Source organism: Pituophis catenifer, unplaced genomic scaffold, assembly GCF_029215685.1.
Source record: "Pituophis catenifer annectens isolate HBS135680 unplaced genomic scaffold, rPitCat1.0.hap2 SCAF_3, whole genome shotgun sequence".
NCBI lineage: Eukaryota > Metazoa > Chordata > Lepidosauria > Squamata > Colubridae > Pituophis > Pituophis catenifer.
Genome location: NW_027256883.1, coordinates 167,136,378 through 167,160,562, shown reverse-complemented (window position 1 = coordinate 167,160,562; position 24,185 = coordinate 167,136,378). Strand labels below are relative to the sequence as shown.

At 36.3% G+C, this 24,185-nt stretch overlaps 1 protein-coding gene across 4 annotated transcripts; it reads right to left on the bottom strand.

The window, feature by feature from the left end:
- Window positions 1–2,214: 2,214 nt before the first annotated feature.
- On the bottom strand, window positions 2,215–24,185 carry ZNF76 (zinc finger protein 76). 4 transcript variants are annotated; one of them, XM_070939717.1, is made up of 14 exons: window positions 24,106–24,137; window positions 22,046–22,138; window positions 21,211–21,291; window positions 20,170–20,305; window positions 18,864–18,944; window positions 16,905–16,982; window positions 15,983–16,185; window positions 12,332–12,451; window positions 11,004–11,079; window positions 10,609–10,734; window positions 9,177–9,356; window positions 7,672–7,902; window positions 7,378–7,508; window positions 2,215–4,107 (listed from the first exon to the last, which is right to left on the bottom strand). In XM_070939717.1, exons 4-14 carry the CDS (start codon window positions 20,240–20,242, stop codon window positions 4,003–4,005), a joined length of 1,404 nt encoding a protein of 467 aa, XP_070795818.1. In that variant the 5' UTR covers window positions 20,243–20,305; window positions 21,211–21,291; window positions 22,046–22,138; window positions 24,106–24,137; the 3' UTR covers window positions 2,215–4,002. The 4 variants fall into 4 exon arrangements, with proteins under 4 accessions (XP_070795818.1, XP_070795819.1, XP_070795820.1 ...); XM_070939718.1 differs by lacking the exon at window positions 24,106–24,137 and adding an exon at window positions 23,473–23,532; XM_070939719.1 differs by lacking the exon at window positions 24,106–24,137 and adding an exon at window positions 22,710–22,763.

The window sequence follows — 24,185 nt, the reverse complement described above, 5'->3', positions numbered from 1 at the left end:
AAATGGGAGCAAAATTCACTTATCTGACTTGCTTAGCAAAATTGCTTAGCAATTTTGGTCCTAAGCAACATTCAATTGTGGTCAGAAGTTGAGGACTACCTGTATGATTACTTTAAAAGAAGGCTTATTGACCTTGGACCATAATATAAAACTTTGCATTACTTAATCTGAAATGGGACAATTTGCCACAGCCAACTCACCATGGCCAACTCGCCACTGTCAACTCATCATTGTCAACTCACTGCAGGACAAGAGTTAACACTAATATCAAAGGACAATGTAACAATTCTATTTAATTATTTAAAATAAATAAAAATATTTTAATTTTTGCCGCTCATATTTCATTCTGTTTCTCCTTTTGCATCCTTTCTTTAATGATTCTATTCCACTATTTCTTTGATATTAGTGTAACTCTTGGGTCGCAGTGAGTTGTCCTGCAGCAAGTTGATTATTGCAAGTTATCGTGATGAGTTCACCATGGCGAATTGTCATAGACCCTTCTTAATCATTGGGAGTAAATCCTGTTAAACACACTGCTAGGATTTATTTACATTAAAAATCCATATGCTTAGTATGCTCAACTATTTAATGGTAGAGCTTACAAATCCTTTTAAAGGAGTTCCCGCCATATAATATATTTATATTTTTTATTTGAATCAGTAACTGCAGCAAAACATGATTTGTCAGGCTGGGAGAAAACCTCTAGATAATGTCTCAATTACATTATTAAAGTAAGTCTATTTTTCCAAAAATTGCAAGTTTTTTTGAATGTTTATTAGCAATGGCCTATTTTTCCTTAAGTCGCATTTTACTAAATTTATCACTTATGCTTGTAATATTTTCATATTTAATAGTGTTATTAATTATAGAAGAAAATAACACTTCTAATATTTTAATCACACTGCAATCAGAATAGCAAGAAAAAAACAAGTCCAATTTGTTCTAATCACATCAGAATTTGTAACTACATTAAATCATTGACTTAAAATGAATGGGGTAAATTCTCTTTTCCTAAAAATTCAGCTTAAGGTATAGGGTGAACTAGGACTTTTGGAAAGACAAGTAAGCTCCATTGAATTCCTTCACACTTTCTGTTTAGAGAAGATTGATTGGCATTATATTCTGCCTTTCACCTTGAAATATACGATACCATGTCGGATAAAATACAGCTTTTCTGTCCAGGCTGTATATTCTACTTTCATTTTTTTAAAAAAAATCAGACATTGGGAAAAACTAAATCTTCCAAATTATATACCTTTCAAAAATTCCAATTTGGTTTGCAGTTCTAAAATGTTGTGTAAAAATTGCATTCCAGTTAAATCTTTGCATCCCATTTCAATTCATGCTTAGCAAATACTATCGTCTTGGACTTCAGCAAACTATGTTTAAGGTTGAGTCACACAGCCCCAATCCTAGGCAGAGATGGACAGAGCAAAGCAACCTAAGAATTCAGTGGATTTAAACTACAGCTTAGCTTTGAATATGACTCCAATGACTGCAACGTTGTCTGTGCCTTTAGTCTCTAAGAAAGCTGAAGAAGTTTTAATAATCTCCTAGAATTAACTACTAGTTTAGCCTGCAAAGTACTTTTCATTTTCAGGTCTAGAAATATGTGTAGAAAAGCTAATTCTTTTTGAGATTAAAATATTACTTCATGCAACCATATTATTTTGTCTACAAGGTTTTCATTTACCAAATAATCCACAATTGAATGTTCTAACCATTTTAATAAGTTCCATGCCTTTGTTTTTAATAGGTACTACTGCTCAGTTAAATATATAAAGATCATCTTTATATTTTCACATTAGAAACAAAACCCAGCTAATTTGTCTGTTGCTGAGCATTTATCAACTGCCCACTGCTGGCAAATTTGTTCCTGCCTCACTGGTTGCTTTTCATCATTTCACCTAGGATAGGTCCCCATTCTTAACCCTGCAGCAGCTAAGTGCCAGTTTCCAAATTTACTGTTTGTATTGCAGAATGCTATCTGGGAATTCTTAAAGTCAAATTGGTGTTGAAAATCCTAGCAGTAGTGCCTATTCCACTTTTCCTTTAAAGGGAAAGAAGAAAGGTATTGTGAGAAGTACGAGACAATGAAAAATGTGTACATTTCGGACCTATCATTTTTTTTCTCCAAAGTTGTGAAGATAGTTATGACTACTACCAAAAAAAAGAATGAAGAGAGAAAAATAAGATTTGAGATTTGGCAGCAGCTTCATTAATTCTCTTTATTCTTTGACCTCCTTCTCAAAGAGATTAAAGTTCTGATTTGTCAGAATCAGTGCACAAAGAGGAACACTCATTTTTCTTAAGCCAATTTCTATTTCAGTGTTGCAGCTTAACCACATACTGTAACATTATTGTTTTGGAATTAAGTGCTGGGATCAAGTATAAACACAAAAGAAAGGGGCAATGGCTGAGTAAGGTTTCAAAATTGTATAGTGAAATATTTCCAAGGATACAAGCCTAAAGTAGATGAGGTCCTCCCGAAAAGTCAAATCGCATTGTACATGTCAAAGCTTGTAACTGAACAGCAGAATAGGAGATATTGTCCATATAGCAGTACAATATTATTTCATGAATTACAGCAGACAGTAATACAAAAAAAAATCATCTGTTGCAAATGTAGTAGATGATCCTTTTAAAACAATCTTCTGTGTCCAGCAAGCTTACTGGAAACAACTGTTTTCTTCTTTCCAATTATATAGCATGCATTTTGATGGCAGAATACCATATCCTGTCTGGGACATGTGAGCAATCTGTAGTCTGATTTTGTGTGGTCCACAAAACCTCACTACTTTTTATAGATAATCAAACAACACTTATTACCATTGGGAAATGACCATTTTCATTAGGATTGGATGTATATTGAAAAGTCTCTTTTCTCTACCACCACCACAATTCTTGATAAAAAAATTACTGCTTCTTGACTATTAATTAGCAACAAGGAAATTTTTTTATATTAATCACTAGTGGTAGGAACAAGTTTAAAATCCCCTCCTGATCTTCTAAGGATTCCTGGGGGCTGGAAAATATATACTTAATTTTCCAAATAAATTAACTATATGGGACTAAAAGAGGAATAGAATGGTAAAGCTGAAGCTGTTACCAGTATTGAAAATAGAAAAACAATTTCAATTTTTTATTAAATACATATCCAAACCTTCTATTATCTCTTCAGGGTGAAAGAAAATAAAACATTACACAGAACCAATTTAATATACCTCCAAGTTCGGTGTAGATTTTTACCCATCAATTTAGACTCTTGCTAAGATTTAGAGGTAACTCTGGTATATTAGGAGGTGTAGGGGGGCAAGGAAAACTTCCATAATGCTATTGCTTGTCCCCATAGCCATATATCTTGGAACTTCCACTGATATTCCTATCTAGAGGACACTTCATTGCTTTTATATTGATACTTCTCTAGAACAGTGTTTCTCAACCTTGGCAACTTTAAGATGTGTAGACTTCAACTCCTAGCATTCTGAGAGTTGAAGTCCACCCATCTTAAAATTGCTGAATTGAGAAACACTGCTCTAGGATATGGAGTAGCTGAGATCCCTTTCTAGACATTCACCGCTAAACACATACATTATAACATTCTGAAATGATAAAAGTTCTTGTTGCTGAAATCCAATAAAAGTCCAATTTTAAATGTTTTCTAATCCAAAAGTGGTCATTTCATTAATATGTACCAGAAATGAAAAAGATCCAAATGATAAGACAAACCCTATCACAGATGAGTTGATTTCTTAAATCTTATCACAGGTCCATTTGTTTAAAAAGTGTCAGGCAAAAATGTTGCTTCATCATCTGTTCTTGTCAGTTATCAATATCTACTGACTAGCAGTGAACAATTCTTAAAAATTCTCTCCAGGTCCAATGGGCATTTAGTTCCCCGTCATCTGACTACTGCAGGCCCCTGTAGAATCTGTTGTCTGTCCAATGACTTTTGTTTCTACATAGCTCTTCACTCTTTCTTCAAGTGTTGAAGATAAAATCTCAACATCCATTTTTCAATGTAGCTGTTTTCAAAGTTGCAGCTTCTTGGTGAACTGCTGTAGTTGTCATGTTGATTGTACTTTCCAGGATCTGTTGCATTTCCAACTAGAAAAGAAAATGATAGCACATGATTTTCAAACATTCAAATTGGTTTGAACCGGCAGTTGGAGGAGTGATAAAGAATACAAGCAGGAATGAGTTAAGGAAGAAAAATGATTTCTGATATTTGATTCTGTAATTTTTGCTTTGAAATCTCTCTCAATTTTCAAAGTAATTTGTACAACACTCTTGTACTACCCTCAGAAAAGTGTGAAATATGGGCCAATAATGCTTTCAACTATCTCTTTGCACTTTTTAGTATTCAAAAACTGCATCTGGGAGTTGCTTGGTTGAGAAGGCCAGATGATGAACAGGTGAAGCAAAAAGTGACTTTCAGATCTATATATTCAAATATATTCCATTTAATAGAATTGTATGTAGTGAGTAGATAAATGCATGAGACCATTCAAAAGTGTTGCTCAGACGGGTTCTTGTAAAATATATCCGCTCAAAGAATTTATATAATACATAAGGTAAGAGGCAAAACACACCAGAAGCAAATAACGCCTTCATATAGCAATGATCGCCTAATATAGTTGCTGCAATTTATTTTGTTTTAAAAGAATAACTATCTTAAAGGAAGGATGGGAGTGGTGATTGACTCCTTTTTTCATCAGTCCTGCAATGCAATAAGAACCATTTGCCTTTTTCAAATGAGCTGGCATTTTCTTCAAAAAGATAAATTTAGCTGTAGGCTTCTACCCTGTCCTAGTGTTAGTCTGTGGTGTGAACTGGCTCTAAGATAAAGTAGGGATGTGGAAGCAGCTTGGTTTTGGTAGAAAGGAATATGACAAAAAAGGACCAAGTGCGCTAAATTTATTTTAAAGCAAAAGCACTGAATGTCAAATTAACAGGTACTGGCTTTGCTTTATATAAATTGTTTAAACCGACAAGAGCTGCTGTTTATTAGTGGTTATTATTGGAACGCTTATATGCAGAAGTAGAAGAGAAGGAGGAAGCAAAGAAAAAAACATACTGAATTATGTGGAAATATAAAAAGTGCAGAGTGGGAAAATACTATAAAAAGATATATTTGAGGAACATAATATATAGATGTATCATTCAGTTTTAATAATATTTTGCATGCCTATATGCAAATCAGTTTACCCATTCTAATGTCTTTTAGTGTATGGAAACTCAATTTCATCATTCTCAGATAAAATGGCTATGTTCTATATATACCCAGCCGACTGTAATTTATTGAACGTATCATGGCTTAACATGACGTGTGAACCCGGTTGGCAAGCATGTTTAGAATATGGGTAAAGCCAACCCAGTGAACTTTACTATATGGGATTTTATAGAATCCTGATTTTGAAGGGACCTCTGAGGTCTTATAGCCACCTTTATGCCCTTAGCAACTTACTCCACTGGTTCACTGTCTTATCTTCAGGAAATTCTTCATAATATTAACCTGAATCTACTTCTCTGAAGCTTTAATCTATTGTTTGATGTGCTGCCCTCCTAAGCTATGAAGTATAAATATCTGAAGACCCATAAGTCTTTTCTTCTGCATGTTAAAGATTCTCAATTCCTTAAACCTTCCTTACTGAACTTGGATTCCAATTCCTTTGTTATCTTGGTAGTTTTCCTCTGAATTTGAACCAGTGGGTCAGTATCTTGTGCCCAGAACTAGATGCATAATTCCAAACACAGAGCAGGGGGAATATAATAATTTCCTAGGATTTGAAATCTGTGCTCCTGATAATACAACCCAAAAATGCCATTTGCCTTTTCAGCAGATGCATTGCACCACTGGCTCATGTCCCACTAAAAATCTGAATTCAGGTAAACTCCAGGGATCTAACCAATTTACAGATGAAAGTCCTGAGACCTCCTCTAAATATCCCATGCTATCTTCCTAATACTGCAGTCCTTTTTGAAACCAGATAATGCCTCCTTAAAACCAAAGCCTCATTTGCAATAATATTGTGGCTTAAATATTACGTTCTTAGAACTGTGATTAGTTCTGTAAATATTTGAACTCTCAAGTAATCGTTTTAACAGCTTTTGGAGTATGCTTAGCTCCAAAAATCTGCCACCTAGATCTGTCGCTATACTGTTTGCTTCAAAGAGTTATTAAGTTGATTCACTTCTCACCAAGCGAAAATAATAGAATATTTTTGTGCAGGAATTAATAGCTGAAGCAAAATCATTGTACTAATTATCAAATAATTAATTATAATTATGCCTTTTAGGTAGCTTTCTATTCAAAAATTTAAATGAACTATCAGTTTGCTTTTATCAAGCCAAATTAAGCATTTAATCTTTTCATGTGCTAAAAGGAAGATCAGAGAGAGCCCTCTTGCACAAAGATGTTATCCTTGAAATACTAGAGAGACACAGTGGATGGAATGTGTCCTCCTGCTTGGATCTTTTTACATTTGTCAAGACTTGATCTGCTTCATATTAAAAGCAATATCAAATATAGCTGAATATGCAAGTATTCCTTGACTTATAAATTTAGTTGAGCCTGGAAATGTAAACATGTTGTTACCTAATAGAAGTTTTAGGGTAATTCATGATATATCCATATTTTAGATAGCAGCTAATACTAAGTCACCTTGTGACTTAATAATGAAAGCATTACATTCTCAATACATTATTAAAAGATCATGGTTGTTAATACTTAAATATTAAGTAAAATACTTAATGCATAACTATTTTACATTTAGGTTTTTTGATATACTATCCATGATTGAGATAGGAACTTCAAATAGTATGTGTCTACCTGAACAGCAACATGAGTACCATTAGCTGTTGCTAGCACTGCCAAGTGCTGATCATAGACAGGCTTTGAATGAATCTTGAGATACTGGTGTCCCAGAAGTTACTATTCTGAGCTGAAAAACATCACACGGTTATAACAGCTACATTTAAAAGATTTCTTTCTGATACTATGTCCAAGCAAAATATTTTCAAGATATAAGATGTATCTCCGTTCCAACAGTGATAACCACAGCCATAGCATTTGTACCAGAATATAGCTTTAGTTCATGGTAAATCAAAATGTTTTAACAAGTCCTCTAATTTGTACTAAAAATGCAATCCAATCATTTCCTCTCAGCTTTCATTTAAGATGCCACAAAATCCTTAACGTGCCTGCTACTAAAGCTAAGATTAATAAAAAGTTATGTGCTAGTTGTAGGCAGATAAGGTGATGAAATACTTAGAATTAGAAAATTCTGGGAGAATAATCCCCTATTGCAATTGTTTCCACTGATCTGCCTTGGATACCCCTAGCCCAAGAATACCTCCTCCCATTGTCCTTCATACTTGCTCTACGCCATCCTGAGAAACAAGAGCTGCTGCCGATGACATGGAATCTTCCTGCACGTCATCTTCCATCTTCATAGAAACAATACATTGATGTTTCAATGGAGGCCTGTTGTTATTCACTATGGTATCTGAGAGAACAAAGAAAGAAGAATTGGTGGAAGAAGCCAACTAAGAAAGAGCATTCAAATGGCTTTGTAGCAGAGAAAATTGAGCACAAAGTGAAAACAAAGCTGTACGCCAGCAAATTGGAGGATTGCAAGTATTACAAGGCAACCTGATCTGTTTACTCACCTTCCATCTGATGTTCATAGAGAGCTTGCTCGCTGTCATCCATGGCCTCCAGTTCCCCGTGCACGGTACGTTTATGCATTGCCAAAGTAGAAGTTTGCCGATAGGTTTTGCCACAGGTGTTGCAAGTATATGGTTTGCAATGTGTGTGAACTACGTGGTGTTTGTAGAGACTGGAATATTCTGTGAAGCATTTTCCACAGCCTGGTACCATGCATGCATACGGCTTCTCTCCTGGAACAGAATTAATATTCACAGCAAAATCAACTTTTTATTCACGGATTCACATCCTAAAGGTTGAAGTTACTGCTGGAATAATACCAATTTAACATAATGGGATTGCTTTCCAAGTAAACATACATGAGATTGCATTTTAGGATTATTGTGAATGTAATCTACATGCTAGACTGCAGATTTATAATCCAAACTCTATAAGTGAGAGATGGCTGTTTGTTACATACAAGTCAGATTATTCTAGCCCATTTTCTGGCTAGATTTAGAAAACATTTTGCTTTTTAAGGAACAAAGGAAGAAGTCTGTCAGAAAAGGACAATTCCTTGCAGCCTCTGAAGAAAATCTGAAATCACCAAACAGCTGGAGAACTCCTGGAAAGGAAGCAGAGGACCTTTGCTTCAGGAATCCTGCTGAAATATGTAGCACATAACTAGGAGTTTAAACTAACTTCCAGACTTAACTTTTCAGTGCTGTGCTAAGTCTTATTTTCTTTATCTTTGTATACAGTAAGTTTAGAATGGGGGTTTGCTTTCAGCCTTTATTGATGCTTCAGGCTCTGTTCAGGGTCTTTTCTCCTTTGAATTTCCTTGTGATCTTCTTACAGCATTGTTGAAATTATTTAAACTTTTGCATTTTGACCTTTTCATCTGTAGAAAAGTGAAAGTGTCTTGTCTTGCACACTGAGGTTAGAGTAAGGTGTTCAGTAACAAAGGTACTGGAAGTAAAAATTATCAAGTTGTAATTTCAAAGTAAGAATCAGGTCCAGCAGCACTTTAGGAGAGAAAGTTTTGATTCCAGTCTTTCACTTCACCCTGTGAACTTCAATATAGCTATATTTACTGTAAGCCAGGGGTCTCCAACCTTGGCAACTTTAAGACTTCTGGACTTTAGTTCCCAGAATTACTTAGCCAGCTTTGCTAAGTTGCCAAGGTTGGAGACCCCTGCTTTAAGTGGTCAAGGAAAAAAGAGTCAGATCCATCTCCAACAGCTGTACTTTATTAATTTAACATTCTATTGTTTTTTGTGGTCATCTCACAGGATGAACAAGAACAGCATCATTCTTTATGTGCTGAATCTATAAATGAGTCCTTGGAGCGATTTATGTTGGCTGACCCTACCCAACTGCAAATAACTGAGTGGCTCACAATATAACAAAGAAAACAATATGTAACTAACACAGTTCAAAAGCATAACCAGCAAAAAAAAAAAAAAAAAAACCACACAAACAAACCCACAAGTAAAGTAGACAAAAATCAAGAGAGTTTAAAGTTTACCTGTATGGATTCTCATGTGATTTTTGTAGTTGGTGGCACTAGTGAAACCCCTTCCACAGTTGGGCTCTGAGCACATATATGGTCGCTCTCCTGTGTGTGTTCGTATATGGACCTTGCGTATATTGGAGGTGGTGAAAGAGCGGCCACAGCCTTCAAAAGGGCACCGGAAAGGCCGCTCACCTTGATGGGGAGACCAGATAGAAGAATCCTTAGTTAATCATTAAAAGCCATAGAAAATTCAAGATAAGATTATTTTATTTCCTCTTTCAAGCATAACATACTACAGTTAGTCCTTGACTTAAAACCACTATTGGGACCAGAATTTCTGTTCCTAAACAAGGTACTTTTTAAGTGAGTCACATTCAATTTTATGGACCTTTTTTGCCACAGCTGTTAGGTGACTCCAGCTTCCCCCATTGACTTTCCTTGTCAGAATCCAGCTGAGGTCGCAAATGGCTGAGTGATGTGAGCCTCACAGATGGCAATCACATCACCTAGCATGCTGCAAACCATAGTAAATGCATGTTGGTTGCCAACCACCCAAATTTTGATCATGTGACTGTGGAGATGCTATGACAGTTATAAGTGCAAAGACTGATCATACGTTATCTTTTTCAGTGCCTCTGTAACTCTGTTTGGTTGATAAACTAATGGTTATAAGTTGAGGACTAACTTATAAGTGGTATATCTTTTTGTCTGGCAATCATCTTTGATCTTACTATATTTTTAGTTTAATTTTGCACAGCCAAATATTAAAATGCACATGAACCTAGATTAGCTGAACAATTTAGACTGTCAAAGTATTATTCTTAGAAAACTATAACTCAAACAGTGCCTCACTGTTAACCACCAAGGTCAAAGAACATTTGACCATTGGTGTCTTATTTTACAGAATGAATGTGATTAGTGGGGCCATCTTTAGAAACTACTGACATCTTCACAGAGATTTTTTATATTCTCTATTCTAAGTGCCACCTTGTTTGGGATCAGCTATTCACTCAGAATTTCTGGAAGTGAAACTGCATAGAAATTGTAGTAAATGAATGAATGAATGATGTAGAACATTGGTGCACAGCCTATAGCCAGAGCAGACTGATGGGAAGATTAGCCCCCATATAATCCCTCTTCAATTATTTACTAAAGACAAGCCCCAATGCCACTACCATCTCTCCATCTGCCTCATCCTAAGTTCTAAGTTTTTTGCTCCTCACACATTTACTTTAAATCTGGGAATCAGCTGAGATGCAAGAGGGCAGGGAACATTGTAAGTATATACTTTGAAAAAATGTAAGATTTAAAGAATTAAAGTAAATAACATCATCAGTAATAATACAGCTACTTTATTTGTACATTTTTATAGCGTCTTTATGTTCTTCCAAAACTTCAGATTCTGCTAACCCTAAATTAAAACAATAATGCCCACAGGACATACCAGTATGTGTTCGGATATGTTTCTGGAGATCTCCAGAAGTCTTGAAGGCTTTGGTACATAAATCTTCTTGGCACTTGTATGGCTTCTCACCAGTGTGGGTTCTCATATGGCTCTTTAGACTGTATCCTGTCAGGGTAAAACTTGTGTTCTAAGCACAATCACAAAGCAGCGCCCAAAGCATAGCAACCTAAAACTGTAACTATGTAGCTCTGAAGATAAAGATAATCAGAGCTACAGCTTTAGCTTGAATTTATACTTTTTTCATGACTCTTTATAGTTCTCAGTATGATCTGTGGATTTCTAAAGTATATCTTCATTCTCAGTCATGAGTAATTCTATCAGAGCAACACAATTTCAATGTTGATTTTCTAAAGGCTTCACAGTAAATACCTTACCTGTAGCAAAAGTTTTCCCACAGCTTTCAAAATCACACTGGTATGGACGATCGCCTGTATGGACACGCTCATGAACCTTCAGCAAAACAAAGGAAAAAGCCTAGTCTTAGGCCAGTGAGAACAGAAGAGGCTGGCACTCATATAGTGCTATCAGAAGTAGTTCTTCAGTTCTATTCTGTTATGGTGTTTGACTTTTTGGTTTTCCTTGCAACAACGAATTTCTACTTTTAAAGTTTCAACATGGATGGGAAGGATTTAAGGAGTCCATACTATAAATAAATACATAAGATATGTGTATTTTAATATTTGCTAGTTTAAATCAATTCCATTAAATTCAACCCAGCTTGCTAATTTCTATTTCAGTCAGTCTGAAATGAGAGTAGAATATAATATTACATAAAATGTAATGTTTTCAAAATCCAAGGAGCATTTGCACATAATATAAAGTTGTATTTTTTTTTTCCTTTCAATCGTCTCTGATTTTCAGCAACTGTCTGGACAAGTTCCTGCAGTTTTCTTAGTAAGAAGATGAGAAAGTACTTTTTCAGAAGTGGTTTGCCATTGCCTCCTTCCCAGGGCTGAGAGAAAGTGATTGGCTCAGGTCACCCAGTTGGTTTTGTGTCTAAGGTGGGACTAGAACTCAAGATCCAACTGGCTTTACATGTAAAACCACTACATCAAACTGGCTTTAAATATTGTAAAATGTTCTGAAAATAGTTTTGTTCAACTAGGTATTATAAAGCAAGGACAGAGCTCAATTAGCAAGGTTTACATTTATTTTTAAAATTACAAATATTGAAATACATTAAAAAAAACCAGTTTGAGACCACCTGATGCAGTGGTTATGGTGCTGGAAAGGAACTAGGAGACCATGAGTTTTAGTCCTCCTTTGGATATTGAAGCTGGCTAGGTGACTTTGGGCCAATCATTCTCTCTTAGCCCAGCCCACCCCACAAGGTTATTGTGAGAAAAATAGCAGAGAGCATTAAGTACACAACCTTGAATTGTAAAAAATAAATTCAATAAATACATTGAAAGGCTAAGTATTTTCAAGTAAAATTAATGTAGAAAGTGGACAAATAACTTGTAATCCTACTGATGCTTTACATCAAATGTATTCTACTAAGTAAACTAAGAGCAAGCCTTTAGCAAAAGTTTATAGCTGTCTTCAACCACTTATTTCCTGTCTCTCCCCTCAACATTATCAGATAAACTGCAGGCTTATGTGTCCTATTGGTGATGACGTTCATGATTTCCTGTTAGATAAGTTTCTCTAGTAGTGCCATAATGTATTTCGGGTGAATTGTGGGGAGACAAAGAACTATTACCTTCAAATGGTGGGATGTAGTAAAGAGGCGACTACACCCACTATGTCTACAACAATAAGCTTTGTCAGGAGTTCTTGGTCCATTTCCAGTGCTCTGCACTTCTTCCTTCTGGAAGTCTTGCTAAGAAAGGAAAAAAAAATCAAAACCCGAATGATGCTTGCAATGTCTAAAGTAGGTAGACCTGGATTTTAAAATTTTATTTTAAGCCATTTTTGTAGAAAGGCAAGAAGAAATAAGAATTTCATACTTATTTTTTATTCTAATGAGAATGTGTGTGTACAAAGTTATCTTCCATCTTTTCCTTGAGGTAGGTCTTTCTCTATGCTATTTTATAATTGGGAAGCTGCGTTCACACATAATTGTAACCCAAGATTTTAAACTATAATTGGTTGTACAAGCTGTAGTGGCTTGATCTGCACATCATGTCAAATCATGAGTAATTTTGTAGATTCTCTAAAAGCAAACTGCACTTATAGTATAGTACCAAGAGCCTTGGTACTACAGTGGTTTAAAGCACCCTGTTATTAACACAGCTGCCTGCAATTTACTGCTGGTTCGAATCTCTCCAAGGCTCAAGGTTGACTCAGCCTTCCATCCTTTCTAAGGTAGGTTAAATGAGGACCCAGTTTGTGGGGGCAATAAGCTGACTTTGTATAAATATACAAAAGTATGAAGGCTATTGCTTAACGCACTGTAAGCCGCCCTGAGTCTCCGGAGAAGGGCGGCATATAAATCAAATTAAAAAAAAATAAAATAGTTCAGTATTAGTGCATGTTATGTACAATATTCAATAATATTCATTATACTATTGTTATACACAATATTTATTAATACCTTTATTAATATCTTTGGGGAATATAGCTCCCCAAATTCTTGCTCAATAATCAGCTAACCAGTGTACTGTACACAATTTTCTAAGCAGGCTGATAATCAAAATTAAGATAAAAGAAACATGTTGTGAATAATGCATAAAGCTGACCCAAATGTTGTTGCCTGTCTGACTTTTGATGGAGTCATACATTTTCTGAAGGGGAGGATATTCAGTTTGGGATGTTCTTCAACTCACTCTTGATGAAGTCTATTATTTATCTTGTGATTTTTTCCGAACACAATAGATTGTATTGTGTTTGCCATTCTGACTAGAGTAGTAAGGGGTGAATTATATAGAACGAAATATATAATAGAATGAAAATGCTTTCGGTCAAATTGAGCTTTGTATTGCTCGCACGCTGCATAAAGATACTAAAAATGGAAATATTCTTTCCATTAGCAGGGAATTGCATATGGCATAGGTATGGTATGACCAAGGTTAGTAAGCTAATGCACATCTTCTCTATTTTGCTAAAAAATGTTGCAAGAAGACTTTGACTGTCCAACACCATGATGATATGAGTAGTTATCGTTAAGAAGTTGACATTAAGCAGGTTGTGTTGGGGTACTACAGTTCTTTAACTCAAATGTGTGATTTCCTGGGACTAAATGACTGTTGTAAGACCCTCTTCTAAGGAGACATTAATGGTATAGCTAACATGCTCCAAAGTACCTTTATTGCTTTAGATCTGGATAACCTAATCAATATCTATGGGCCAATCTGGTGATGGCCAGAGCAGATGAAAGTAACTTAAAATACAAGAGGAGCAAATGGTATAAAGCATAAATTAATGAATACAACAAGAAGAAAGAGTTCTATTTCTGTAAAAATAAGAAAAGGGGGAAGGGCATAACAGTTTTGAATGAAGGTTGTCTTCTGAACTTCTGGAATGGAGTTGGAATGGAAGAATCATTTGGTTGAGTTGGACGGATATAGAAACTGAATAAATAAATATAATGCAGGGAAGTGAGGGTTTAGGTTAAAATAAAAAGTCTAGGTTTAAATAAAGGGATAACATGTACAGATAAAGTGTACATCTTGTACAGGTACTCCTCGACTTACAACCACAATTGAACTCAAAATTTCTGTCATTAAGTGAGACATTTGTTAACTGAATTTTGCCTCATTTTACAACCTTGGGACACAGCAATGGTTTTAAGTATGAACCAGTTGCCAAGCATCTGAATTTTGATCACATGATCATGGGGATGCCATAAAGGTCCTAACTGTGAAAACAGTCACAAGTCACATTTTTCAGTGCTGTTGTAACTTTGAACGGTCAGTAAACGGACTGTTGTAAATCAAGGATTACCTGTATATGATAATGATTCTTATCTAGGCATGCTAGGGAGCTTTTGCTGAAGTTGAGCCAGAAAACCTGAAAAGTGTTCAAGAATTAAACTGCCTGCTGCAAAGTCTATGACTCGTAGTTTGCCAGTCTCATCAATTTATCAGGCCATCTTATGGAGTCCTTCTCTCTCAGGCTTAGTTCCCCAACCCATATCACTAATAACTCTCCTCTGTAAAATCAGTGTCATAACAATTTCTACCATCATCTTGCATTCTATAACCATGTATCCTGGGAAATTTCCATATTGGCAGACTTCATTTTTGTGAATTTTCAAAAAAAAAGCTGTACTGGCTAAGCAACACTAGAATTAAATTCCATACCACTGGAAGTTGGTCAGGCTGGGAAACCCTGTCTTAGAATAACAATATATACACTACATATTTGGCAATGCTAACAGGCAACTGCATGTCGTAATATTAAGCTGTTATTGCTTTGAACATGTTCCAACATAAGGAAATAAATGGTTTTCCACTTTCAGAAAGATTTCCTTTAATTTTATTAGATTTTTATTCTATTTTTCTCTCACATAAATCCAGTATGACTTCAAAAGGAAATGTGAAGAATTAAATGAAATCATCACAATAAAGTCAACAATACTTAAAAACAGTGAATAGAAAAATTAAAATAAAGATAATTTTTAAAAAGCATAAAAGCAAAATAATAATAGGCAATCTGGTTCTAAATGATGCCACTTACAGATGTAAAGATTTGGGGGAGGAGAACTTAGATATTATCAGTAATGTTGAGTCAAAATTTTATAAATAAATCCTCATTTCTCCCCCTAATTATGGGAGCACTCTTTAGACAGTCTCCTAAATGGACCTAAAAGATTGAAGGGTAGCCTCTGGTTGAGAAAAAAATATCAAGTAAATGCCCAGAAGACCTGTGTGCACTACACACTGTCACAATGTGCAGCTACATACTGACACTATGCCTTGGAAAGATAAATAGTATCTGTTGAATTGCAAGTCAATATGTACAATAAATAAGCTTCTTTGTTTATTACATGTGTTCACGAGGCTATTGTACCTATGCCATTTCATTTCATTTCATATTTAAAGTTTTTGCATATCTCTTTCTGATTTTACAACAAAACATTGAATTCATAGCAGTAGATGATGAGATAAAGTCTTTCCCATCCAAATGGTACCTATAATATCATAGCTGAACTGGCACTTGAGCATCCAATTGTACAAGTTAGCAAAGCAGTCAATATATATACAGATACATGCACAAAGTTCTCATCAGTACAAACACATATTGTTCTAATTAGCTATCGAAGTCCTGACTTCAGATGGCAGGGTTTATCCTTACAGCTCACAACAGCTTTTTTTTGTAGTGATGGACCATGCTGTAGACACCTAAAAAATGTAATTCTCTGAATCATGTTATGCTTTAAAATCTTCATAGAAAAGCAGAATATTCTCACCTTGCTGGCGTAATCCTTCAGAGTGGTACCAGTATCTAAATCAAAAGCATCATCTTTCTTTCCTACTGCCAATTCCTCCAGCCCCACATCTTCTTGCACTGCCAGGATGGTGCCATCCATTGTTGTGGGAACAGGACGGTGTATGAAAGCTGTGGATCCATCTTCCAGCTGAATGGCCTCCAAGGTGTTGGGGTCAAAACCCTCTGAAGTGGACCACAAACACTGTAATATCACAGGTCAGCTCTAATCACTACATATTTGTCCCTTGATCATTTACAGCTAATAAAATCTAAGGGTTAAGGCCATCAATAGTAAAATCTATACTTTAGAACTCAAATGTTACATAGCAAAAGATCTTGCAATTCACAATCAAAGACGGATGGAATCAAAAGACTGTGTTGCTTTGATGGAACAGACCATCTGGAACTATTCTATCCATTCGTGATTTGGTTGAGAAGCAATTGAAGAATAGTACCGGGTTTTTTTTCAATAGATGAGTACTTTATCATTTATGGCCGTAAAAAATGGATTAGGAAAAAATGACACCATATTCCATATTCCCAATCTTCCAAACCACAGAACCAAAACAAATAAAGAGGCCATGCACTCTCCCTTTCATCTCTCAACTTCCTGGTTAATTCAAATCATGGTTTACCTATAATTTACCAACCAAATTGTGGTTTTTCAGTGATCAAGAAAAAATTCTGAGAGAAGAGAGTGCAGTACAAGATAAAACATCTTACTACTGGTGTAGGCTACCCAGAAGATCTAGAACAAAAGTAACCAACACAAATAAATGTTTTATCCAGGAGCGTGTCTTTTTTTTTTTTTTTTTTGAAAAAGCAACATACAATGACATCTATAATCCTTCTGCTTTTTATGGATAATTTTTTGAAAACAAAAGTCAAAGATTAAGAGCTACCTTTGGGAGTGTGATGTATAAAAGCCATGGTTCCATCTTCCAGTGCAACAGGCTGACCATCTTCAAATGTGATCGATTCTATAGATTGAATCCGAATATATACAGGCACATAAGTGATCTCAAAGAAATCAACTTGCCCAGTTTTTTCATGCAACACAACACAAGCAAAACTTAACAAGATTAAGAATCCCCATCACTGTTCACTTCTTTTGTTTTGAAGTATACCCTCTTAGTCAATTCAGCCCTAGGTATATTTAAAAAAATATTTTAATAATAATATGAATGGAGAAGTGCAACATAGTCATTCTAACACTGAATTAAATGAACCGAGTGAAAATTATTCTCTTTCTCTGACTCTGACTCTAAATTTGTTTAGATGTAGAAACAAAAGCACCAGCAAGTGCAAGGCATTGTTTGTTCTTTTTAGTGCAAAGAGGACATTCAAAAAGACTCCTCTGTATGTAATCAGAAGCTACTTTTCCAGGTGATTTTTAAACTACCCTACCTCCATCCTGGCAGTCCCAAGTACATTACTTTTTAATTCCTACACTATATAGGTACTCCTTATTTAACAACCACTCGTTCAGCGACGGTTGAAAGTTACAACAGCACTGAACGACATCTACTTATGTCTGGTCCTCAAAGTTCTGCCTGTCCCAATGCCCCCACAATTTTGTGATGGCAATCTGGGCATTTGGCAACTGGCTCGCACTTATAATAGTTGCAGCATCCCATAGTCACATGATTGCTATCTGCAACCTTCCCTTCCAGCTTCCACAAGGGGGGAAGTGGGACGTTGGCAAGGAAGTCAGCAAGCTACTCTGGTAATTTGTTTGCACCTTCCCACATCTAGAAGCCACCCCCACCCCTACCACACCTGCACTGCCCCTTACCTGCCCGCTTGCAAGCCATCTGGGACTCCCTTAACAACCCAAGATTCTTGTTTAATTATAGCAACATGGTGTGTTGGGAGTGCCATCACTAAGTGATGAAGCCATATAGCATCATGCTTTACAACTGCATATCTTAGCAATAGAAATTCTGATTCCAATTTCTATCATTAACTGAAGACTACCTATATACCTCTATAGCATTAGATGCCAATTCTAAATACATATAAAGCAACTATATTACACCTCCCAGAACCCCTCAAGGGAGATGAACAGTCTAGAAACATGATAGGTAGGTAGGTAAGTAGGTAGGTAGGTAGATATGCAGAGAGCATAACTGGTATCTCTAGCTACTTTAGCTAGGAGATACATCTAGAATTTTGAAACTAATAGCATTTTCATTAAATAGTTGCCATGGAGGGCATGGCTAGCCACTTAAAGCACAAACTGATGAACCTCTTCCTCACCATTCCTGTTAGGTCCCTAAATTACTCCCCATGTGTCTGCTTATCATTGTCTCTTTTTTCCTAAGCATATACATACACAGTTGTACCCACTCACCACTTCTATCTCCTAAGAATGCTTTAATATTCACTTTTGTTTCTTAGAAATAAAGTCAATGCTGGTGTTTTCCTTGTAGCCTGCTACCTTTTGTTTTGTTTAAATACAAATTTCTAAAAAGATAAAATGAGAACTTCTAAAACAATAAATCAGTGTGACCAACCGCCCGTAAGGAATACCGATATTGATGATTGGTGGGAATAGTTGAGCAATTATGTTACTTTTACTGCGCTGCATTCTAGAGATGCTGCATTCCATGCCCATCTTAATTTCCAAACTCCCTCAAATTTGCTCAGCTTGAAAACCTACAGTATTGGTTCTGCTAGTGTTTCAAAAGGTGCTGGTAGGAGCCAGATTGGAATTTAAAGCAGGGACGAGACACCTATGGAACTCCTGATGATGCTGAATTAGTTTCCAGCAATCCTAGTATAACAATTTTAGTAAGGCCACAAGTTCCTTATATTGCTTTAAAGAGACTACAAGAGGTACATCAGCAATTTTACTTCACCTTTCTGCAGCGTTACTTCTTGGAAAAAAGCTGTGGATCCATCTTCAAGTTCAATCACTTGTCCTTCAACTAATTTCTCTTCTGAAATAAGAATTTTGAAACACTTGTCAATTTTCTAGGAAGCAAGATTAAAATTCTTAGCTACATAGCCATTAAAACTTCTTATTAAGGAACATGAACTAGAATCTTATGTTAGAATTATTTCTTCTGAAACATATTATCATTATTTACATATGGGATCCAGGATACTAAATTCAGAGGCAGCATTAGTAGAATTCTTGTTTTCTGCATTTATCTTTATCAATAAATATATTTTTCCATTATAAGGAAGTAGGTAAAGAAGACCCTGATACCACTTAAAATATATAAAAATGTACTCTTGTGCCAGGTACATTTGCAATCAGTTATTAAAACTTATAATAGTTTAAACACAGGAGTGAAATTATTTTTTTCCTTGGTAGATTGAAAAGCATGTTAGAAAATTTCTTATGTATTAGGGGATGGGGAGGAAGCCCAAGCCCTACAGAGACCCAGGGGAGAGGAAGCAGACCCAAGGGCTGTGGAGAACCCTCGGGATAGGAACTGGAACACAGGAGGTGGGAGAGGCCTGGGCCTGGTAGTCCTGGGATTCTGTTAGGCCTCTTTCCAGCCCTGAGGCACCCTGTGCTCCACTTAATGACCCATGTGCTTATATGGCTAGTGCATAGGGAGAGCAGGAATGGGGGTTGTTAAGAGAGGCTATCTTGGTTAATGGCCGTCATCATTTAGGATTATAATAGGCAGATTCCATTAAGTTTGAAGGTTGAGGACTACCTGTACTATTAAAATTTAATACACATAAAGCACATATATTTAATGAAATATTTATCCAAGTTACATTGCCTTTCACTCTCCCTTGTGTGTAATGCTTAGATCAGTGATGGCGAACCTTTTCAGACCGAGTGCCGAAAAGGTCACTCAAAAATGTCATGCGCGCACACGTGCCCTCGTTGCGGCTGCGCTCCGGAAAAGTTGAACTTCCGGGTCCTAGCGTACATGCGCGCCTGATGATCAGCTGGCCAGTGCGCATGCATGCACTGGTTTTTGGCACTGCTGCGCGCACGAAGGACAGCTAATTGTCACATGCGCATGCATGCCAGAAATCTGGAAGACAAACAGGCAAGGTGGTGCGTGCCGGGCAAAATGGCTTTTGTGTGCCACTTTGGCCACACGTGCCATAGGTTCGCCATCACAGGCTTAGATCCTAGGGTTTCTGCTTTGTTCCAGTCTCACTGACCACAGCTGTCACAGCCTTCAACTGACTCACCACCTGCATCCTGCTGAACATAGGCTGTTGTCCCATCAGAAAGGGTCATCGCCTGTAGACTCAAGCTCTCCATTTTGTTCTGGTAGCAGCTCCTTAGTCATGTATTCAACACTGAAAGTTGTTCCCACTGATACAGCTATAATAAAAATGAAAAGGTATGCATATTTGTATGTGCATTTCTTGTTCCCACTTACTGCTAAGCATAAGTATAAACTTGGGCGAAAGTCATTAGAAAGGATTAACAAGACCAATCAAATGGAAACAGCAATGCACCTTTGCTATGCAACAAACAACAACAAAAGAACTGTTGTCTTTTTGCCCCACTGTTGTATTCCTCAGAATACACTGGCAGCCAACGTTAGATACTGGAGAAGATGAGTCTTCTTTTATTGCACAGAACTACTCTTACTAGAATAGTAAGTACCATATATAACTTTTAGTGGTAAGTAGGGATTTAAAAAGTAAATTAAAATAAATGTATATGTAACTGTAACCAGAATCTTTTCTCTGTTAGGCAGATTTCCCTGAGATATAACATATTTGAAAAAAACCAAGATGAGAAAAGTAAAGATATCTTACCTTACATGGCCAATCGGGGTTTCATGCTTTATAACAAGTAAAGAACTTTCACAGATCACCAAGCTGAATCTTAAGCAACCCAGGCATAAAGGTAGCTTGTCCTAAGCCTATGCTTTACAGATAGTCCTCAAGTTACGATCACAACTGAGCGCAAAATTTACGTTGCTTAATGAAACATTTGGTAAGTGAGTTTTATAACTTTTATAATTTTATTTTATTTATATGATTTTTATAACTTTTCCTACCACAGTTATTAAGTGAGTTATTGCATTTATTAAATCAATAACATGGCTGTTAAGTCAATCTGGATTCTCCATTGACTTTGTCAGAAGGTTACAAAAAGTGACCCTGGCACACTGCAACCATAATAAATATGAACTACCTGCCAAGCATCTGGATTTTGATCATGTGACCATGGGGATGCTGTAATGATCGTATGTATGAAAAATGGTCATAACTCACTTTTTTCAGTGCTGTTGTAACTTTGAACAATCACTAAATGAACTGTTGTAAGTCGAGGACTACATGTACTTCTTTTTAAACCTGCAGAGAGAAAAATTCAGAGTCTGAATAATTTTTATAGAAAGTATCTTTGGCATAGAAAGGTAAACTTGGAAAAAGCCAATTAGACCAACAAGCCTAAATTGAAACATCCTTAAGTAATGGCTATCTGGCCTCTATTAAACACATCCAGCAAAGATTTTACACTTTCCATTGATAGTTGGTTCTACTGTTAAACTACACTGGGAATTCATCTGGAATCTTATTTCCTGTTACTTAATACTTTTGCTTTGTTTTCTGGATAGACAGGCCTTTTTTGCACATGATGTTGCTCCAGGAATATGAAAAGTGATTTCATATTTATTTCTCTTCAGTCTTGTTTTCTCCAAACTATCAAGCAAGCCTCTTCGCAATCTATTCCAGTGATGTAAACAGATTTTTTTTTCTTTAGTTTCAAAATCAAGTTTATGACTGCCTTTCATCACGTTTAATAACACAATGGCAGGTATGCATATTTACTTAACAAAAATAGTAGAGAAGTATTGCCAGTCCCAGGTTTCCAAAATAGAAGTGGCGTGGTATTATCTTCTTCCAACATACAAATGAACATTTTATGTAAAATATTCTAGAATGGGATGAGGTGGAAAGTTTTAGAAATCAGAAAATTTGGATCCAACTTTTCTCTTTTATCTCTGCTTACATTCTGATATTTATTAGATTCTTATCCCATCTTTATTAATTTATTAATAAAGTAATACTTTATTACTTTATGAATAGCTCAAGGTGATGAGCATACCTAATACTACTTCCTCTTATTTTCCCCACAACAAGCACCCTGTGAGGTGATAGCTGCCCAGGTTTTCAGCAAGATTTTTTCCAGCTCTGTCAACTGAAATGGAGATACAAAAAAATGAATCTTCTTCATGCAACAGTTAAATAAATCACATACCATAGCACAGAGGAAGAATTTAATGAGCACAGCAAGAAAAGTAATAAATATACAAGAGGTACTGTGTAAGTAAAAGAAGAACAATTAGTGTTGTCAGTCCCTAAATCTATCACGTGATGAAGAGTTATTGGGGCAAATATGCCAGACATTTCATAAAATTAGAGAACTAAAGCTCTGGATTTATGCAGAAGAATAAGTTCATAGATGAATTCTACAGATACTATTAAGATTGAAATTAAGGGTAATTGATATTCTGTAAGAAGGCTGGGGGATCAAATATCTTTGGATGAATTATTTGAAGCACTTAACTTCAAGTAATAGATTGGCAAACCAAAGCATATAAACTGTGCCATTTTTAGAAGAAACCTGCATTATATGTTGGGCTTTCATATTCCACAATTTTTCTAGTATTGTAGAAAGCAGGTTTCCTTGAAAAAAAGGGGGGAGAAATAATAACATTGTAATTTTTAGCAATTATGTTATGTTATGTTATTTTGTCCATTTAGCTCACTTTTGCCTATGCAGGGTGGTTGAGTCTCAGCAGGCTTTCAGATAACATTTTCAGTTTACCCAAAGTGGGGAAGGAATTCTGCTCTCAAAGTATATGATCTATCACTGAGGTGCCATCCTTCTCATTTTCACATACAAAAGTGAATTCTCTAAATGTAGGAATCAATTCTTTTTTTCTCATGTTCTGTTTGAACAACTACAATAGCATTGTGCCTTTTAAAATATATCATTTCATCTTTACTTTCTAATTTAAAAATGCAATAAAAATCAAAAACATTAGAAATAATCCAAGTTTTCATTTTTAAAATAAGACCTGTAAGAGAAAAAAATGGAACCAGATGAATTTGGAGAGAACTATTTATGTAAAGGAAATTTCTGAATAATTAACAGGAATTTGGAGCACACCATCCTGTGGCTATTAGCTTTAAGTATGTACCAAAAATAGCCCTGAAACCCTGAACCAAAGTGGAAGAGTTTGGTAATGTTCACACAAAACCTAAACTAGTGCTTTCCAAACCTATGAAAATTATCCAAAATTGAGTAAAAGTGTTTTTTCTTTGGTCGATGAGTTTGGTCAATCACAACAGGAACATTTGACCTTATTTTATTTACATTAACTTTCTGATAAGTGATTTTGGGTAAGGAAGGAAAATATTTGAGAAGCCCTGAAACTAAGTCACACATTCCTTAACCATGGTTGATTAGATTCACCCATTAAGTTGCAAAGCACACTACCTACCACCAACAGCCATATTTTGTCTTACATGTTCAGTGTGAACCCAGATTTAATATTTGAACCGAGAAGCATGTAAGGTGCTTTCCTTAAGTGATGCTATCAGACAGTTTCTACCAAAAACTTTCCTCTGCTGGACAAGTTTTCAGAGGATTCCGTGAAGAACTGTTTTCTTCTGGTTGACTGGACGGATTCAACCAGCAAAATCTTTTCTCAAGATTTTGAGAAAGAAGGGCACTGATGTCGAAGGATTAGGCCACTGCATTTCTGCTCGAGGTGACAGGCTAAGAAGGCAACCACCGGCTCTACTCCCGCAGGCAAAAACACAACAGATGCAGCTTCCCCTCCCACTCAAGGCAATTCCACTCCGATTTGTGCACGCCGATTACAAGCTCTGGAAACCGGACTTGGCAGAGCTTTGAAACGCAAGGGGGGGAAAAAAAACCCAAACAAACCCCAAGAATGGATCTCAAAGTGAAAGGTCGCGCAGCGCAAAGCACCCGCGCTCCTAAAGAGGATCTCTTTTCTTCCTCTTCCAAAATTCAAAAAGAAGAACGGATTCAAAAAGGAGGAAGAGAAGGGAAAAGGAATCCACCAACAACCCCCTCCCCAATAGCCAGGGCTGTGCATCTTTCCTCATCCCCGCCTCCCTATCGGCACCGACCTGTGGAGGGCCGAGTCCGCCGCCTGACCGCCATGCACCGGGCCTCTCTACAGCTCCCGGCCCCGCAGCCTGTATGCCAC